Source organism: Camellia sinensis, chromosome 13 (assembly GCF_055761805.1).
Source record: "Camellia sinensis isolate YWXY chromosome 13, ASM5576180v1, whole genome shotgun sequence".
Lineage (NCBI taxonomy): Eukaryota > Viridiplantae > Streptophyta > Magnoliopsida > Ericales > Theaceae > Camellia > Camellia sinensis.
The window spans coordinates 42608897-42626451 of NC_138973.1; the positions used below are offsets into that span (position 1 = coordinate 42608897).

Here is a 17555-nt window from a genome sequence, read left to right on the forward strand (position 1 = left end):
CAAAACCTCCCTTCTCTATCTCTCATCATCAAACAAAAAAAATAAAAAATGAAAAATTATGTGTATGTTAAAAAAAAAAAATGCTTTTGAATTTTAATTCTTAAATTCTAAAATTAGCTCTAATGAGCTGGCAATAAATCTTACCTATTGTGATGTGATGTTTTAATTTTAGTTTTTTTTTTTTTTTCTCATTACCATGTTATTAATATTCTATCAAAGTACAAAAATTAATCCAGTGGTAATTAGGACCTCTAATAATAGAGCTCTATTGACGTGGCACCATTAAGAAAAAAAAACAAAAAAAAAAAAAAACAAAACAAAGTAAAGTAAAAGCTAATACATCAAATCACACAGTGAGATTCATAATTTAGAACGAGTTCACAATTTAATAGTCTGAAACATTTTTCAAATTAATCCTGTAAGTCATTGTTGATGTTTCAATTGGGTTTGGTCCGACATCAGAATTAAAATTGGAAAAATGCTTGGGAGCACTAATTAGTGCTCCCACTAATTAGGTGGCAGTGGGTCTCGCCATTAATGATGTGATGTTTTGGTCTTGGAATTGTATTTTTTATTTTTTTTTTATTTTTTTAATGCATTAGTGCTATTAGTGGTGATGTTTTTAGTGGGATGAATCATTATTGTTAAAATTAAAGATGATGAATGAATGGACCAGCCGTCACGGGTGGAGCCTTCTCTGTCCTTTTCTTCTTCTTTCTTTCTTTCTTTTTTTTATTAATATTTTGATTTTTGATTACTTGACATGGATAAATATGCAAAGAACAATCTGGGAGTGACACCATTAATCCACCAAGCAAGCTTAATTTAGATGAATTAAACCAAGTACTTACGTGGGGGTTTCATTTTTTGTTTTTGTCTTTTTTTGGTCTAGGTGGCGAGTTAAGTTTGTGTGATAATTTAATTAGTTAATTGAATGTATTATATCCACTCCAAATACATAACAAATAAGTGTTTCTATAGTTTTTGGTATTTATTGCCTAATATCATGGGCTAAGTTAAAAAATAAAATAATATTATATGCACCAATTACTATATCAATTGGTGTACTAACAGATGATATGACATAATTTTAGAATTTTTAAATATTTGTAATTTATACAATATGTGGGGTCAGTAATAATGACATAAGGTATGTTGGTATATTAATTGATATACCAATTAATGCATGTAGCACCATCGTAAAAAATATTATACAGATTAACAAATTTTATAATTTTTTTAACTAATAGATTTGGCAAATAAAGATGGAAAATTGAAATTTGAAACAGAATCACTTAAATAATGGTATAATAGGAACAAGGAAAATGATTTTTTCCCCGAATTTTGTCCCCCCTAATCCCCCGAATGCCCAAAATGACGTCGTTTTGGGCATTCTTTTTTTTTTTTTCTTCGTCTTCTTCTTCTTCATGCAGGTGCAGGTTTGAGATAGAGGGAGAAGGAGAGAAGAGAGGCCAATCGTCGCAGCACTCTAGTCCAGTCCGATCGGCGGCCGATCGTCGCAGCTCGCAGCTCGTCGGCCGATCGTCTCCGCCCCGCCTCCGCCTCTGCCTCCGCCTCCTGCCCAGCCTGGTTGATGTTGTCCAGTCCTCCTCCTTCTTCTTCTTCTTCTTCTTCTTCTTCTTCTTCTTCTTCTTCTTCTTCTTCTTCTTCTTCTTCTTCTTCTTCTTCTTCTTCTTCTTCTTCTTCGAATTCGGGGGATTCGGGGGGAGGGGACTTTTGAGCTCCCTAGCACGGCTCTAGGAACATACCTTATCACCCATCAATCTTCTACTAGTCAGTTTCCAAAAACAAAAGCAAAAAACTTGACCTTGCTTTAAAAGCAAAGGGAGATGTTACCATGTACGCGTTAAAAAAGTACATATATATGTTTGTTATAATTTTTTTATAAAATTTTATAATTTAAATACAAAATGTTTTAATTTTTTCATTTCAAAAATGTCAACTTTTTTTTCACTAAAAAATGACATAATAAAATCCCAAAATATCATAACAAAAATCATAAAGTGTCATTTAAGGTGTACATCATAAATTTATTATTTATAATTTTATCACAAAATATCATAACATACATCACAAATAATCATAACATTCATTATAAAAAATTATAACTTTTTTACTATATACATTACTAAATTTCTCCAGAATACAAAATAGGTAAATAGCCAAAATATAGACGTCTTCCTTAAGAGAAAATTAATGAAAAAATCTTATATACATTTCTTTTAGTTTGTGTCTCAACTAGGGCTGCAAACGAATTGGGTTGTTTACGAGTTGGCTTGATTCATCTCGACTCAGCTCGGCTCGGTTCATTAAAGGAGCTTAGCTCGAACATGAATGTTATGCCTCATTTAATAAACAAGTTGAGCTCAAACTCAAATAAACTTGGCTCAGTGGGGGTGTTTGATGGGGCTTTTTTGAGTCGGCTTATGGCTTCTGGCTTTTAAAAAGTTATTTTGGACTGTTTGGTTAAACTTATTTCAAACAATTTCTGATTCTAACAACTTATTTTAAGTCAAAAAAAATTGATTTTAAGAAGCTGCTTACCCCTTACTTTTAATTATCAACTTCTGCTGTGGACATGTTAATTTACGGTTATACTCTTAGATTTTTTTATTTTTTATTTTTTTAAAAATAGAAAAAGACCCAAATGGACTATAAAATATTTTTATTATTTTTTATGAAAAATGTAGATAAACAGTAAATAATAAAAAATAAAAATAAATTAAAAAAGCTACTTCACAACTTATTTAACAAACACTACTCAGCAACTTAAATCTATAATCCAACAGTTATACTAAACAGATTAACAGCATCTGATTAAAGTCATAATCTATAATCTGCTAAGCTATAATCTATAATCTGTTTTAACAACTACACCAAACAAATTTAGCTCATTTATCTTTATTTAAATTATATATTAAATAATATATAAATATATAAAAAATAGTATAAATACATTATTTTTGTATTAAATAATGTAAATAATAATTAAAAAAAATCTTATTAAACTGTGACCAAATTTTATTAATATTAACAAGTTGAACCGAATTCGAACTCAGTTAGTTATCAAGTCGAATTCGAACTCAATAAATAAACGAGTCGATTTCAAACTCAACAAAGTTTGGCTCGACTGATATGCAGTCCTAATTTCAACTAAGAGAGTTTACAATTATTGTGTATTTCTATTCTGTTGTAGAATTTTAAGGCACGTAAATTTTAAAATATGATATATTAACAAGAGAATAGATAAATAAATAAATAAAAAATAGAGAATATTGTGCTTAAATGAGTAGAGGGCAGAGCAAATGAGGAAGAATGTGCTTAAATGAGTAGAGGGCAGAGCAAATGAGGAAGAATATAAAGTTATTTTATGTTATTATTTAAAGAGAAAATATGATAGGTTGGACAACAACATTGACAAAATTTTCCTAAATGACCCCACAGAATAGATGAACCACAGTAAAGCATATATGCATGCATTATTTAATCCAATAATTTCAAAAGAGCAATGCTAGAGACCCTAAATATTTTATTAAAAATTTTACCAAATGTCTCATATGGGTGTGGGATCCACACAATGTGGGTCCCATGTGAGTCCCACACCCATGTGAGACATTTGGTAAAACTTTTGGTAAAATTTTTGGGACCTCTAGCATTTTTGATTTCAAAAACATTTTTCTAGAAAAAGTGGGGGCCAGTACGAGGGCACTTTCTCATTATTAACAATCCAGGCTGCCCATTATTACCACCTCACTATTTTTACCATGGATCATCATACCTATTGATGAATAACAACATTTAACTTAAAGTCAAGGCAACACTGCAAGATCATCAGTTGACCAAATTTCACTATGAAACAAATAATGGATCACGGAATGGTTTACAAAAAATATAATCAAAATATGAAATTAAGGCCTCGTTTAAGAACAGACTAATTTAATAATTTTTTAATTATTTAGTTAAAATATTAATTAAAAAAACTAGTATGTCTGGGATGATTTTTTAACTTTTTAACTTTTTACGAAAAGATGTGTAAAAAGTAGAGAGTAAAGAGAATCTTTGACTTTTTGGTATGGATTATTAACTTTTTGACTAATTTAATAATTTTTTGACTTTTTGACTAAAAAGGAGAATTCCCAAACGAGACCTAAATTAAGTTATAAAAGGATTCACATTCACAAGGTTGAGATTAAACCTAATTACGAAAAAATCTACATTTACATAAATCATAGCTAATTATTACACTTACTTTATGTTTTATTTATGTTCTTAATATTAGTAATTCCACCATGAGGTGTGTAGAACAACCCTCTCTCTCTCTGGATTCCCAATAACTATTTTGTGCGAAGGCTGCACAAACACTCACATGCTATGATAGTTCACTCAACCCCCAACCCTAACCTAGAGGTTATAGAAGCTTACAACTCCATCTAGAATGTCATCTAAATGGACCTAGACTAGATATACAAGTACCAACTTGATATGTAAAAATATTTTAGTAGTGTGAACATAAATAGTTTCTAAAGAAACCTTGATCTTGCAGCCTCCAGTACTTAAAAGCCCACCAATGTGGATCATGTGAAATGGTTCTACGAGTAATGATTCATCCCCCCTTTTCCCCCACCCCCTTTGACCCCCTCTCTCTCTCATTGGTTACTTTTTCTTTTTCTTTTTCTTTTTTTTCCTGCTCCTCCAATCACCCCCTGCCACGTGGCAAAGGGGGTGAGGGGTGACCCCCAAAAGGGGGTCCCAAGCATTATTCTAGATATTATACACAATCTAACATCTATCCCATCAAAAGTTACTTTCTTTTCCTTTTTCTTGAAAAATGTGGACCAGATCTCTCAATTTAACATTTAAATCACAAATATTAGCAGCTCCAACTGGATGTATATATATCAATTAACTGAACTAATGACTAAAAGCGCTCCCACACGTTGACAATGAAAAAAAGAGTATATGAGTGACCAACTAAGCCTCTGTGTGGCAAGTTAGTTTTCAGATTTTTTTGGTTATTTTAGCCACAAAAAATAAAATAGGCTATTTTAGCCATAACAAACAAAACATCACATCCAACCTATAATCATTACATTCTTCTCTCACAAAAAAAGTCAAAAAAGCCAAAAAGCCAAAAAGCTCTTCCCAAACCAAGCTTTTTAGCCCAGGCTAAAATAGCCAAAAAAGCCAAAAAGCCAACCTACTTCCCAAACCAAGCCATTACATTCCAAAAAGCCAAAAAGCTCTTCCCAAACCAAGCTTTTTAGCCCAGTCTTAGGCTTGGTTTGGGAAGTAGGTTGGCTTTTTGACTTTTTGGCTTTTTTAGCTATTTTAGCCTGGGCTAAAAAGCTTGGTTTGGGAAGAGCTTTTTGACTTTTTAGCTTTTTTGACTTTTTTTGTGAGAGAAGAATGTAATGATTATAGGTTGGATGTGATGTTTTGTTTGTTATGGCTAAAATAGCCTATTTTATTTTTTGTGGCTAAAATAGCCAAAAAAGCCTGAAAACTAACTTGCCAAACAGAGGCTTAGTTGGTCACTCATATACTCTTTTTTTCATTGTCAACGTGTGGGAGCGCTTTTAGTCATTTTAAACAAAATTTAGACCTCGCTTGGGAATAGGCTATTTCAATATCTTTTTTACTTTTTGACTAAAATATGAAGTAAAAAAAACTAGTATGTTTGGGATGACTTCTAAATTTTTTATGAAAAGATGTACAAAAAATAAAAATAAAAGAGAATTTTTGACTTTTTTATTTTTTTAGTGATTCTTTGACTTTTAGGCTAAAAAATGATATTGTCAAACGAGACCTTAGTACCAACAAGGACAAAGTGCAAAAATGACCAAAACCACCAAATAAATTAAATTTTGAAAAAAAAAAAAAAAAAGGCTCAGTACATATCATGCAACTGTAAGAGGGCCCTAAATTATTGGACCTCCATGTTTCTTGGGTGCGGCCATTCTTCGGTTCATCCTATCTTCATGATCTTTTGTCAAGCATTGGAAGAAAAGAGGGTTTGATACCAAGCTTCTGTAGGGTGTGATTTCATTTCAGTGGTCTAGCCTAGGCATCTCATGAACAGTGTGAAAGATTATCTACATTATTGTCCTTTGATGCACATAATGGAACAATCAAAGAGAGACTACCAAAGAGAGACAACCAAAGAAAGACTGGACAGGCAATTCTTAAATCTTTTGTGTCACAATTATTGAGATTTTGGGGGACCCTAACCTCAGATTGACAAGTATATGCTTGTCCAGGTCGATGCTCATTTGCATCACCCTTTTTTAAAACGTCTTTCTATTCAAATAATAAACTAGTATCTCTTGAAAAAGCAAAGTAAGGGTTTACACAACTTGCACCAAAAGCTTGTCCAACTTAAATTTTAAAGAAGACGTATGTTGAAGAACCTTTTCCAATTCCAGTCCCAAAAGCCCCACCCGAAGCCCAAAAACATTCTTCCAGAAAGTTTCCTTAAGAAAACAACCCTATCACAAACCTCGCAGGGAATTTGAACAAATGAAACGATCAAAAAATGATGAAGAATGCAAGAAGGATGACAAATGGATTAAGACGAAAACAAAAACAAAACATCTAATCCGGATCCAAACCACTCAACAAAGTTCAATTTATTAAAAATTTAAGAAAGCACATGGTCAAACACATTGAGTGCAATCAAATCCAACTATAAAGGCACATTGTTCTACATTTCACCCCTCCATGAATTGGAGGAGCAGGATATCAAGACTCTATAATCGAAAAGTTTTGACCAATGTATTTACAGAAAGTGAAAAATCAGAGAATCAAACCTTGTGCCGGTGCGGGCTTTGAAGATTGCTGCAGATTTGGTGATTTAGGTGACTCGGATAAATGAATCTGCGCAAATTCATCCACCATTTTCCTTCGCTGTTCCTCTTCAGCCATTCCTACCTTCTGTTTTGTCTTTTGGCCAACATCTCCAGCTGCCTTTGCAACTTTACTAAAAGCACCAGTCACCCACGTAGTTCCAGTTTGTACATACGGGTTCTTCATTATGGCTGATCCAGCACTACTGACTTTTTGCTCAGCAACAGCATATGCTGATTTGGTTTTGTCAGAAACCTGAAATTTCTGATCTACTCCCCGAACCTTCTCATTAACAACAGAAGTCCCAGCGCTAAACTTTTCGCTAAGCCCGATTTTTTTGTCAAAAGAAACAACCTTAGCTGTGGCTGTGGAAGTCAACTGGTGCTTCTCATCAAAGGACTTGACCTTGCTGACCGCATCTTTGCCTAACACAAAGCCCTTTGCAAGCACGCCGCTGACTACATCCTCTGCCTTCCGAAAAGCAGATTCAGAACCACCTGCGGTTTTGTTTTCTGTTTTCTGCAGAGTTCAAGCAACAATTAGGTCACAAAGATTCATTAGTTGTGTTCTTGGTTGTTTTGTTAGAACCTTATTCTCTTGTTGAATTTTAAATTGAATGAATCTTACAATTCACCTGTGTGTCATTATGATTCTGTCTGATTCACTATGATCCAGTCCTGTTTGCTTAATGCATAAAACAATTGTTTTTGCAAAATAATATATATATATATAAATTAATTATATTGATATACATGGATTTATATGTATATACATATTTACAATTTAGTTATATCGATATTTATTTCATTTTAAACACTATGTTTGTAATTTTATATACATATACATATATAAAATTATATATTATGCTAAATAAAGTGAATATTCACTATTCGAATAAGATTCAAAATTCACTATTTTAGCAAAACGATTTGCGATTCAATTCGCAATTTGAAAACAATGTTACATATGAAAGTTGAAGCTTTAAAGATGACTCCTTACAAGAGGAGCTGCAAAAGCAGCAGGTGGAAGCTGATAATCTGGATCCAGATTTATGGTGACGGTCAGATCAACTATTGTTGCTCCCTGAGATCAGATCAAATGTCATAGTCAAAAAGTCCCCATTTATTGTAAAAGATTACAGAGGCATCATATAATTGCGTTAAAGTGCTATACAGTAATATCTAATAAAGAAAAGGTCAATTTAAATTTGTTAATACCGAGACTTGCTACGAAGACAGGCCCCATCTAGAAGTAGAACAAGCATATAATTGTATATCATATTAGTCAAATCCTATCAAACTTGGGATGTCAAAAACTAGTTTACTTAAAATGCACCTGGAAAACAATCTAGAAAACCAATCAAACTTTCCAACGTAGTTACATATGATGTGGTTATTCACAATCAATCAATTAAACACCAAGAAAACATTTTCCTTTTTCTTTAGTCAGAAACAAAAGTTGAGCATGAGATCATCCATTGCCATTGCCCTTCAACTTGCTAAAACAACCTTGGTAATATGAGAATTAATGGAATATGAGCATGAGCACTACCAAACCTAACCAATTAACCTGTTTAATTCTGGAAAAACATTTTTTCGAGTCAAATAAATAAAATAAATAAAATAAAAAGATTCATTGGTTAGAAGAAAGTCGTACAGAGCATAACATGGGGAACTTGGCTTAATAGGTTAGGGTTATAGGTTTGCAGGACAATGATGAGTAGTAGATCTAGTGTTAGGGAAAACTGTGTCACAAGATCATGGCCCCCAGTTTCACATATCAAACAAATCATCCCTGGAAGACTTAACTACAAAAGATCGGATCTCCTCTTAATGAGAGAAAACCAATAGATAGGCCATGAATTGGAGGAGTTTGATCGGGTTAAGTTGTTTTATAAGTACAGGTATATATCTATAAATTAGAATGACAAACCATTTTACTTTTTCTCAACACATAGAAAAGGACAAATATAACTGGGAATTCATTTCCCAAAGTTGGGGAACTGGTTCAAAATTATCGGTAAAGCCACATTTGCAAGCTACCCATCTCACCATTCAGTTTGTACTATGCAAGCCTCATCGAGGAAGCTCTCTTACCGTCCCCAGTATGAATGATTCACCAAAAAGAAAACTACACAGCTTCCCTCAATCTGTTTGCAATCCTTTTCAATGCTATCAACCCTAGGGTTGTGTTTTTCCAGCAAAACTAAACTGACTTGTGGTGCAAAAACGACCAACATTGTAACCGAACCATACATTCACTATAAAATCCAGTTCATGCAATTAGCTTATACAATTTCTCAATAGGTGGCAAATTTTTCATGATAGGTTCCTAACGAGGGGTGAAGGGGGGCCACTACCCCTGAGTTTGAGAATTTCTCTGTACCCTTCTCTGCATATGCAGGTAATTTAGGAAACCATAGTGCCAACTGTTAAATTCCAAAATATCATATCTCAAATGTGAGATAATAATTGCTTTATTTTCACATAGTTTATACAACTTTTTTTTTACTCACTCAAGCTACCTGCAACTTGGAGCTTGACCCAGCTGGCCTACTGGATTCCAATGCTGACATAATTATTTGGGAAGATTCTATGTAAAACTTTCATAGGAAATTAAACAAGTTATTTTCTTTAAGTTTTATGTCAGCTGCAGTTTGGTAACTATGGGCTGTAGGTAGGGCTGCCATAGTAGCTCAGTTCCACACCAATCTCGCTTGGCCACCAAGTTCTCTTGGACTGGACTTGGTCTCTCCTTTATATATGATATATTGGTTTCTTTTGGGCAATGAAACGAAGAAGTTTTTTCAAGATTATTTTCGATGAGATGTGATGCTTCTTTCTTAAGCTGTGAGCGACTTAGACCCAAATCTCATGCTTTTCTTCTTCTCCTGCACTTTCAAGTCTTTAAAAGCTGTAACACATCCCACCTATACCTTTAAAACTTTATTTAATTTGTCTAACCCACTCATCCTCTGACCTTCATTCAAAACCTAGAAAATAGACCCAAACCATCCAGGGTACTTTTTCTTGTGACACTGTTCACAGCTCCAAACTTCATCTTTATATGCTCAATTAGATCCTCAAACCCTTGCCTCTTTAATACACCTTGCAATAAGGGTGGGAATTTGCCACACGACACGATAACATAAGTCAAGTTGTACATGAAATTAGCGAGTTAGGGTTGACCATTTCTTGATCCGATAATACAAATATTAAATAGACCGGGCTAGTGTCAAATTTGTATAGCACGAAATTGACACGGATAACCCGTATAATGAAGAATTAGTTACACATTTAAATATTATTTCCATTAAAGAGTATTATGACATTTTTTAATCTTTTATGTAATTACATCAAATTTATAAAAAGTATGTAAAATATGATTTTAAGTTTAATATAGGTTTTGTTTTTGCTTTTAATTGAACTTAATGTATTTTTTGTCTATTATTTGAGTTAATCTAGTAAAAAATATAATAATAAAATATAATTTTTATAAATTAAGAAAATACAATTAAGTTGAAATTAAATATTTTTATAAATAATTTCATTTAATAGAGATTAGTTTTATTAAATTTAATTTATGAAGAAATTTTCAAATTTTTTTCATACATTTGATAATTTTAGTTAATAGTGAAATTTTTAGACATGACAAGTTAATACGACACGAACCGGACATAGACTGAAAATGACACGGCACGATAACATGAAATAAAAACAGGTCGGGTTAGTGTTGAGGTGATTTTGACACAAACCCGAGATGACACGACACAACACGACGCCCACCCCTACCTTACAACCCCATAAGAGCCTATTAGTTGTGTCACTACTAGCCACAAAACCCAATTTTTAGCTCTCATATAGTGCTGAATTCATCAAAGATCTGCATCACCTGGATTGGTTATCACTCTGATATCACACCAATTTCAGGTCCTAGATGTGGAGCTGTACCAAAAATACTAAAATATAGATTCCAGAGTGTGATCTCTTTGAAACTTTATGATGATAGCACATGACACCCAGCACAAAGAAGACACTTCATATACTGTGAAGTGAAAAGCAGTTTTTATTAACTTTTTCGGCAAATCCTGAAAAATAACCCTGTTTCATATTTAAAGTTCAAACACGCCATAAATGGATTTGCCATAAAGAAAAACATTATAATATTGAATGCAATGACAAGTAAACTCACCGAAAGTAAGACTGCAGTCTGTGCTCCTTGCGAATCCTTGAAGGTAACAAATGCTATTTGGGATCGCTCAGTATGACTGCATAGACATACGACAAAACTGAAGTTCATATAATAAGGAAAAGAAAAGGTAAAAAGAAAAATGAGTAACTCCTTCAGACAGTAACCTCAGCATTTCAACATATTCAATATCACCAGAAAAGGAAAAGAACTCCTTGACGTCTTGCAAAGTTGCCCCTAGGGAAACATTGCTGACTTTAATGGTTCTTATCTGCAGCAACAAAACAATAATATCAATATAAATATCTGGACAGGAAAAAAATAAGTTGCATGCCATTTCCCAACAGCATAGTTAAATTGATCACACATATTTTTGACCTGCATAAGCAAGGGATAAATAAAGATCAAGCTGCCGCCTTATGGGCAAGTATCTAGTCAGTTGGTCCTTCCAATAAGAGAAAAAATTTGTAAGACTAATTATAATCAATAAAGCATTGCCTACTGCAAAAAGTGTAGATAATAATCCCTCAAAACTTTTTAAATAGAAAATCCTATTAAATTTTTTTAGTGTCATTTGGAATTTGAAAATGCTCCATGGGGTATTATACATCAGGGTGTTTGGTATTAGAGGCTTATCATAACATGTTGTAACAGCCACTGACTTGGTCAAATCACAGATCTCATTCAAACTTGTTATCCATTAGATTTAGGAATCAGTTGTTATCTCATTATTGTATTACTATCCCTTCGTTTTAGGAATTAGTTGTTATCTCATTCTTGTATTTAACTATTGTTAATGTTAATAGAAGTAAGCTTTTGAGCATTCCTCTGTCATGGTATCAGAGCCGTAACCGATCCATTTTTTTTTTCCCCTCAACCTATCTTCTCTCTTATTTACCTCATGGCCACCGAAAACACCAGTCCAACTATTCTCAATACCAATGAACCGAACCAAACACTTATCAGCATTAATGTTGCTGCACAAACTCCTCTCAAACTAACCTCCACCAATTACCTCTCTTGGAAACTTCAATTCCAAACTCTCTTTCTTGGTTACGACCTACTTGGCTATGTTGATGGCTCCAACCCATGTCCATCAGCCACCATTACACAATCTAATACAACCACACAAAACCCCAGTTATGTTCTCTGGACCCGTCAGGATCAGTTGATTCTTAATGCAATCACTGGCTCCCTCTCACCAACCATCATCCCATTCATAGCTCAAGCCAAAACCTCTAGACAAGCCTGGACCATCCTCGCCAATACCTATGCCAAACCCTCTCGTGGATGCATCAAACAACTCAAAGATCAACTCAAAAATACCATCAAAGGTTCCCTTGCCATCACTGAATTTATGCAAACAGTCAAAACCAGAGCAGATGATCTAGCTCTTCTTGGAGCCCTAATTGATGAAGAAGAAATCACCGATAAAATTCTCGATAGCCTCAGTGATGACTACAAAGAATTAGTCCGTGCTGTCCAAGCACACGATAACTCCATTACCTTTGAAGAACTCCATGAAAAACTTCTAAACTTTGAAGTCACTCTTCAATCAAACATACCCGAGCAGCACCAATTTCAGTCATTGCCAATCCCACATCCAAATTCAGCAAACATTGGCGCCCCTTCAATCCTCAACACAATACCACCACTAACTGGCATACACCATACCTTTCTGCCCAACGTCCACCTACTGCTACCAATGCAGGTTTCTCCACCCCACAAGGCCCTCGACCTCCTCCCAGACCATATCTTGGTCACTATCAGATCTGCTGACTCCAAGGCTACACAGCCTAGCGGCGCCCTTCCTTTTGGCTAGTCCCCGTCCAGATGTCTCCCACATCCCACACATCTCCCGCCACCACTCCATGGCAACCATAAGCCCATCTTGCCACCAATCCATCATGGCTCCTGGATAGCGGTGCATCTCACCATGTCACTTCTGACCTCAGTAACCTCTCGCTGCATACTCCTTACATAGGCACTGATGATATCATGATCGGCGATGGCTCCAATCTTCCCATCACTCACACCGGTTCCACCTCTCTATATACTCCTCAGAATACATTTACATTAGACAATGTTCTTTGTGTACCCTCTATGCAGAAGAATCTAATTTCTATATCTCAGTTTTGCAGCTCTAACAACGTTTCCATAGAGTTCTTATCAAATTCTTTTCTTGTGAAGGAACTTCGCACAAGGACAACGCTGCTGAGAGGACACACTAAAGATGGTGTTTATGAGTGGCCAACATCCTCTCCACGGATTGCTTTTTCCACAATAAAGACCACCTCCTTCGCCTGACATCATAGATTAGGACATCCTGCTTTTCCAATTCTCAAACACATTGTTTCTAGCAATAATTTAGGATTATCTTCTTCATTATTATCTCATGATTTTTCTTGTAATGCTTGTCTCTGCAATAAAAGCCACAAATTGTCTTTTTCTAGCTCTACAATTGTCTCTACACAACCCCTTGACGTCATATTTTCAGATGGTTGGACCTCTCCAATTTTATCAACCAATGGCTTTAAATACTATGTCATCTTCATTGATCATTTCACTAACTACATCTGGTTTTATCCAATTAAACACAAATCCGAAGTCAAGGAAGTTTTTATCAGATTCAAAGCTATTACAGAAAATCACTCCCATTCACAATGGTGGTGAGTACATCGCTCTAGCTAATTTCCTCTCCACCTCTGGTATCTCACATCTAACCACTCCACCTCATACACCTGAACACGGCGGATACTCTTAGAGAAGGCATCTCCATATCGTTGAAACAAGCCTTGCTTTACTCTCTCATGCTTCCTTACCCCTTTCCTACTGGCCTTATGCCTTTGCCATAGCCGTATATCTCATAAACCGAATGCCCACACCCACCTTAAATCTCTTCTTCCCTTTCCAAAAAATATTTCAAACTCCACCAAATTACTCTAAATTAAAAATCTTTGGCTGCCTCTGCTATCCTTGGCTCAGACCTTACACATCACACAAGCTAGAGTCACGGTCCAAGCCTTGTGTTTTCCTTGGATACTCTCTCACTCAAAGTGCCTACTACTGTCTAGATCCATCAAACTCCAAATCTATGTCTCTAGGCATGTCAAATTCGTTGAGTCTCACTTTCCATATGCCTCACTGTCTAGCACGTCCCCCACTCCTACATCCAGCCCCATTACCACCTGGATACCTCCACCTATTCGGGTTGTGTCACCTAATCCCCAACCGCCACAACCAACCTCCCCATAACCTGAACCAACTGCACCTAATCCCATTCCAACTCACTCTATGACCATGCGAGCCAAGAACCACATTCATAAGCCCATCCAGAAACTGAATCTTCATACCCAACTCACAAAAGCACTTACTGATCCTAAATGGCGTCAGGCTATGTCTGCTGAGTATTATGCTTTAGTTTGCAATGGCACATGGGACCTTGTACCACCTGCTTCCCAACAGAATATAGTGGGTTGTAAATGGATTTTTCATAGTAAACGCAACTCTGATGGCTCTATTGACAGGTTCAAGGCACGTTTGGTGGCAAAGGGTTTTCATCAACGCCCAAGGGTTGATTATCTAGACACTTTCAGTCACATTATCAAACCAACAACAATGCGAGTTGCTCTTAGCCTCGCTGTTTCTCAGGGTTGGCCATTACGGCAACTTGATGTGAACAATGCATTTCTTCAAGGACACCTCTCCGAAACTGTTTTCATGCAACAACCACCTGGCTTTGTTGATCAAGATCATCCATCCTATGTCTGCAGCCTTCGAAAGGCAATCTATGGTCTCAAACAAGCACCTCGGGCCTGGTATCATGAACTTCGCACTTTTCTTCTTCAGTCAGGCTTCAAAAATTCTCATGCTGACACTTCTCTGTTTATTCTCACTATTGCTGGTCATATTATTTACCTCTTTGTTTATGTGGATGATTTAATCATCACTGGTGACAATACTCAGCTAGTTGACTCTTTTGTTGCTGCTCTTGCTCATCGATTTTCAATCAAAGATCTCGGTCCATTAACATATTTCTTGGGTGTGGAAGTAGTACCAAATCAGCATGTCATCTTGCTCTCTCAACGGCGATACATCTTGGATATATTGGCTCGAACTAAGATGATTGACGCCAAACCTGTGTTCACTCCCATTCTGACAAGCCCACCTCTGATGTTAAAATCGGGTACCCCCTTAACTGATCCCACAGACTACCAAGCAATTGTTGGCAACCTCCAATATCTTCTGATTACAAGGCCTGACCTTGCCTTTGTTGTTAACAAGCTCTCTCAGTATATGCATACACCAACGAATGCCCACTAGAGTTTTGTTAAACGTCTACTGTGGTATCTCTGTGGAACTATCAATGAAGGCCTCCAACTACATCGCCAGTCCCCATTACAACTTCATGCTTTTTCCGATCATGTTCATCGTGACTTCCCACAGGATTTACAAGCCTTTTCCGATGCAGACTGGGTAGGAAACAAGGACGATTATTCTTCAACTAGTGCCTATGTCATCTACCTTGGTCGCAATCCTGTCTCCTAGAGCTCTAAGAAGCAATACACTGTTGCTCGCTCTCTACTGAAACTGAATACAGGTCAGTGGCTCATGCAGTAGCAGAACTCAACTGGCTCTATTATCTTCTCACTGATCTTGGCATACAACTCTCTTGCTGTCCAGTTATATACTGTGACAATGTTGGTGCCACTCAGCTCTGTTCCAATCCCGTGTTTCACTCCAGAATGAAACATGTTGCAATTGAATTTCATTTCATTCGGGATCAAGTCCAAAATGGTGTCCTTCGTGTTGCTCATGTGTCTTCTGCAGACCAACTTGCTGACGCACTCACCAAACCTCTTCCACGTGCTTGTTTTCTTGATCTCAAATCCAAGATTGGACTTCTCTCTCGAGCTCCATCTTGAGGGGGCATATTAGAGGCTTATCATAACATGTTGTAACAGCCACTGAGTTGGTCAAATCAGAGATCTCATTCAAACTTGTTATCCATTAGATTTAGGAATCAGTTGTTATCTCATTATTGTATTACTATCCCCTCGTTTTAGGAATTAGTTGTTATCTCATTCTTGTGTTTAACTATTGTGAATGTTAATAGAAGTAAGCTTTTGAGCATTCCTTTGTCATTTGGTGTAGATTAAATAAGCTAATTATAGCTTATTTTAATTTAAGAGCCTGTGTCAGACTATTTGGTATAGTTTCTGCTTATAACTTATTAAGCATAAATAACTTAAATAAGTTGAAAAAAGTTGATTATCTACTGATTATCAGCTTTTAGCTCACAATAAGCTACACCAAACTCATTTTATGAACAAATTATCAACTGAAGAAGGAATAGCATAACATAAGGCAATCACCCTCATCTTAAAGAAGTATTAATCAAAAAAGAGAAATGCACAATTTTAAATCCACAAATTCACCCATAAATTATGGTGGCAAGAGAGTTGGGCCTTACATCATTGAATGTGTAATAAATCAAAAGTGGACACCTATCATACAACATCATTGTGGATTAAATTGTGGAAACTTTTTGTGTGTCTTAAACATTTTCCAATAAAAAATGCCTGGTGGTCTGGTTTGCAGCTAAGTCTAATTTCTAATCAAAGCAAAAACGCATTCAAAGGCGCGAATCAAGAGCATAACTCAACCGTTTTCTCATTCAAACTTACTTTAACAATTAGACAGACCTACGCAAACTCTACTAATGCCAGAAAACTTAAACAGATCTACATCAGTTAAACACACGGATACAAAATTAAACACAAAAATCAACTCTAATCTAAAAGGTGAAACGAATAGTAGTACATAAAGAACTGACTGTGGAAGAAGTAATCAATCAAATTCAGCTATGCATAGAAATGGATTGTGAATAATACTCACCGACATCGAGAGAATCAGGGATCGAATGAGAGATCGCCGGACAAATCAAGTCACCGGCTAAGAGTAACCGCCGGAGTCCACTGTTGTTGTTGCTGCTCCTTTGTCACAGCTGATTAAATGAAATGTGAGGAGAGAGAGAGAGTTTTAGAGAGAGAGAGAGCGAGGAAATACTATCTATCTAGAGAGAGAGAGGGCGGGTCGGAGGTTTGGGGTTGTGCTGAAGATGCAGGCGGTTGAGTGACGGCGTTGACGTGTTTTTACGGTCTGCTTTGTTTGCTTCTTCGCATTTTCGCTCCCACACGCGGTTTAGACTGGGACCCTATTTTTCACTGACCCCAAGAGAGGGATTCAATAACTCCATTTAAAAAATAATAATATAGTACTGACAATTTCAAATATTTGACTAAATATTTTATTATTCACATAAATTATGATAGACGAGTGATTGTTGTTACAAAAAAAAAAAAAAAAAAAAAAAAAAGGGGAGAAGGATAAAAAATGATGATATTTGGGTACGTGAAAAAATAATTTCTTGATAATAGATTAGGATTTTGAGTTGAGAATATAGTAAATAGGTTAATTTCTTGATAATAGATTAGGATTTT

General features: G+C 35.6%; 1 protein-coding gene across 1 annotated transcript; it reads right to left on the minus strand.

The window, feature by feature from the left end:
* Positions 1-6620: 6620 nt before the first annotated feature.
* On the minus strand, positions 6621-17313 carry LOC114257778 (binding partner of ACD11 1). Its single transcript, XM_028197574.2, has 5 exons — positions 16951-17313; positions 11220-11323; positions 11056-11131; positions 7864-7947; positions 6621-7383 (listed from the first exon to the last, which is right to left on the minus strand). Exons 1-5 carry the CDS (start codon positions 16954-16956, stop codon positions 6814-6816), a joined length of 840 nt encoding a protein of 279 aa, XP_028053375.1. The 5' UTR covers positions 16957-17313; the 3' UTR covers positions 6621-6813.
* Positions 17314-17555: the final 242 nt, after the last annotated feature.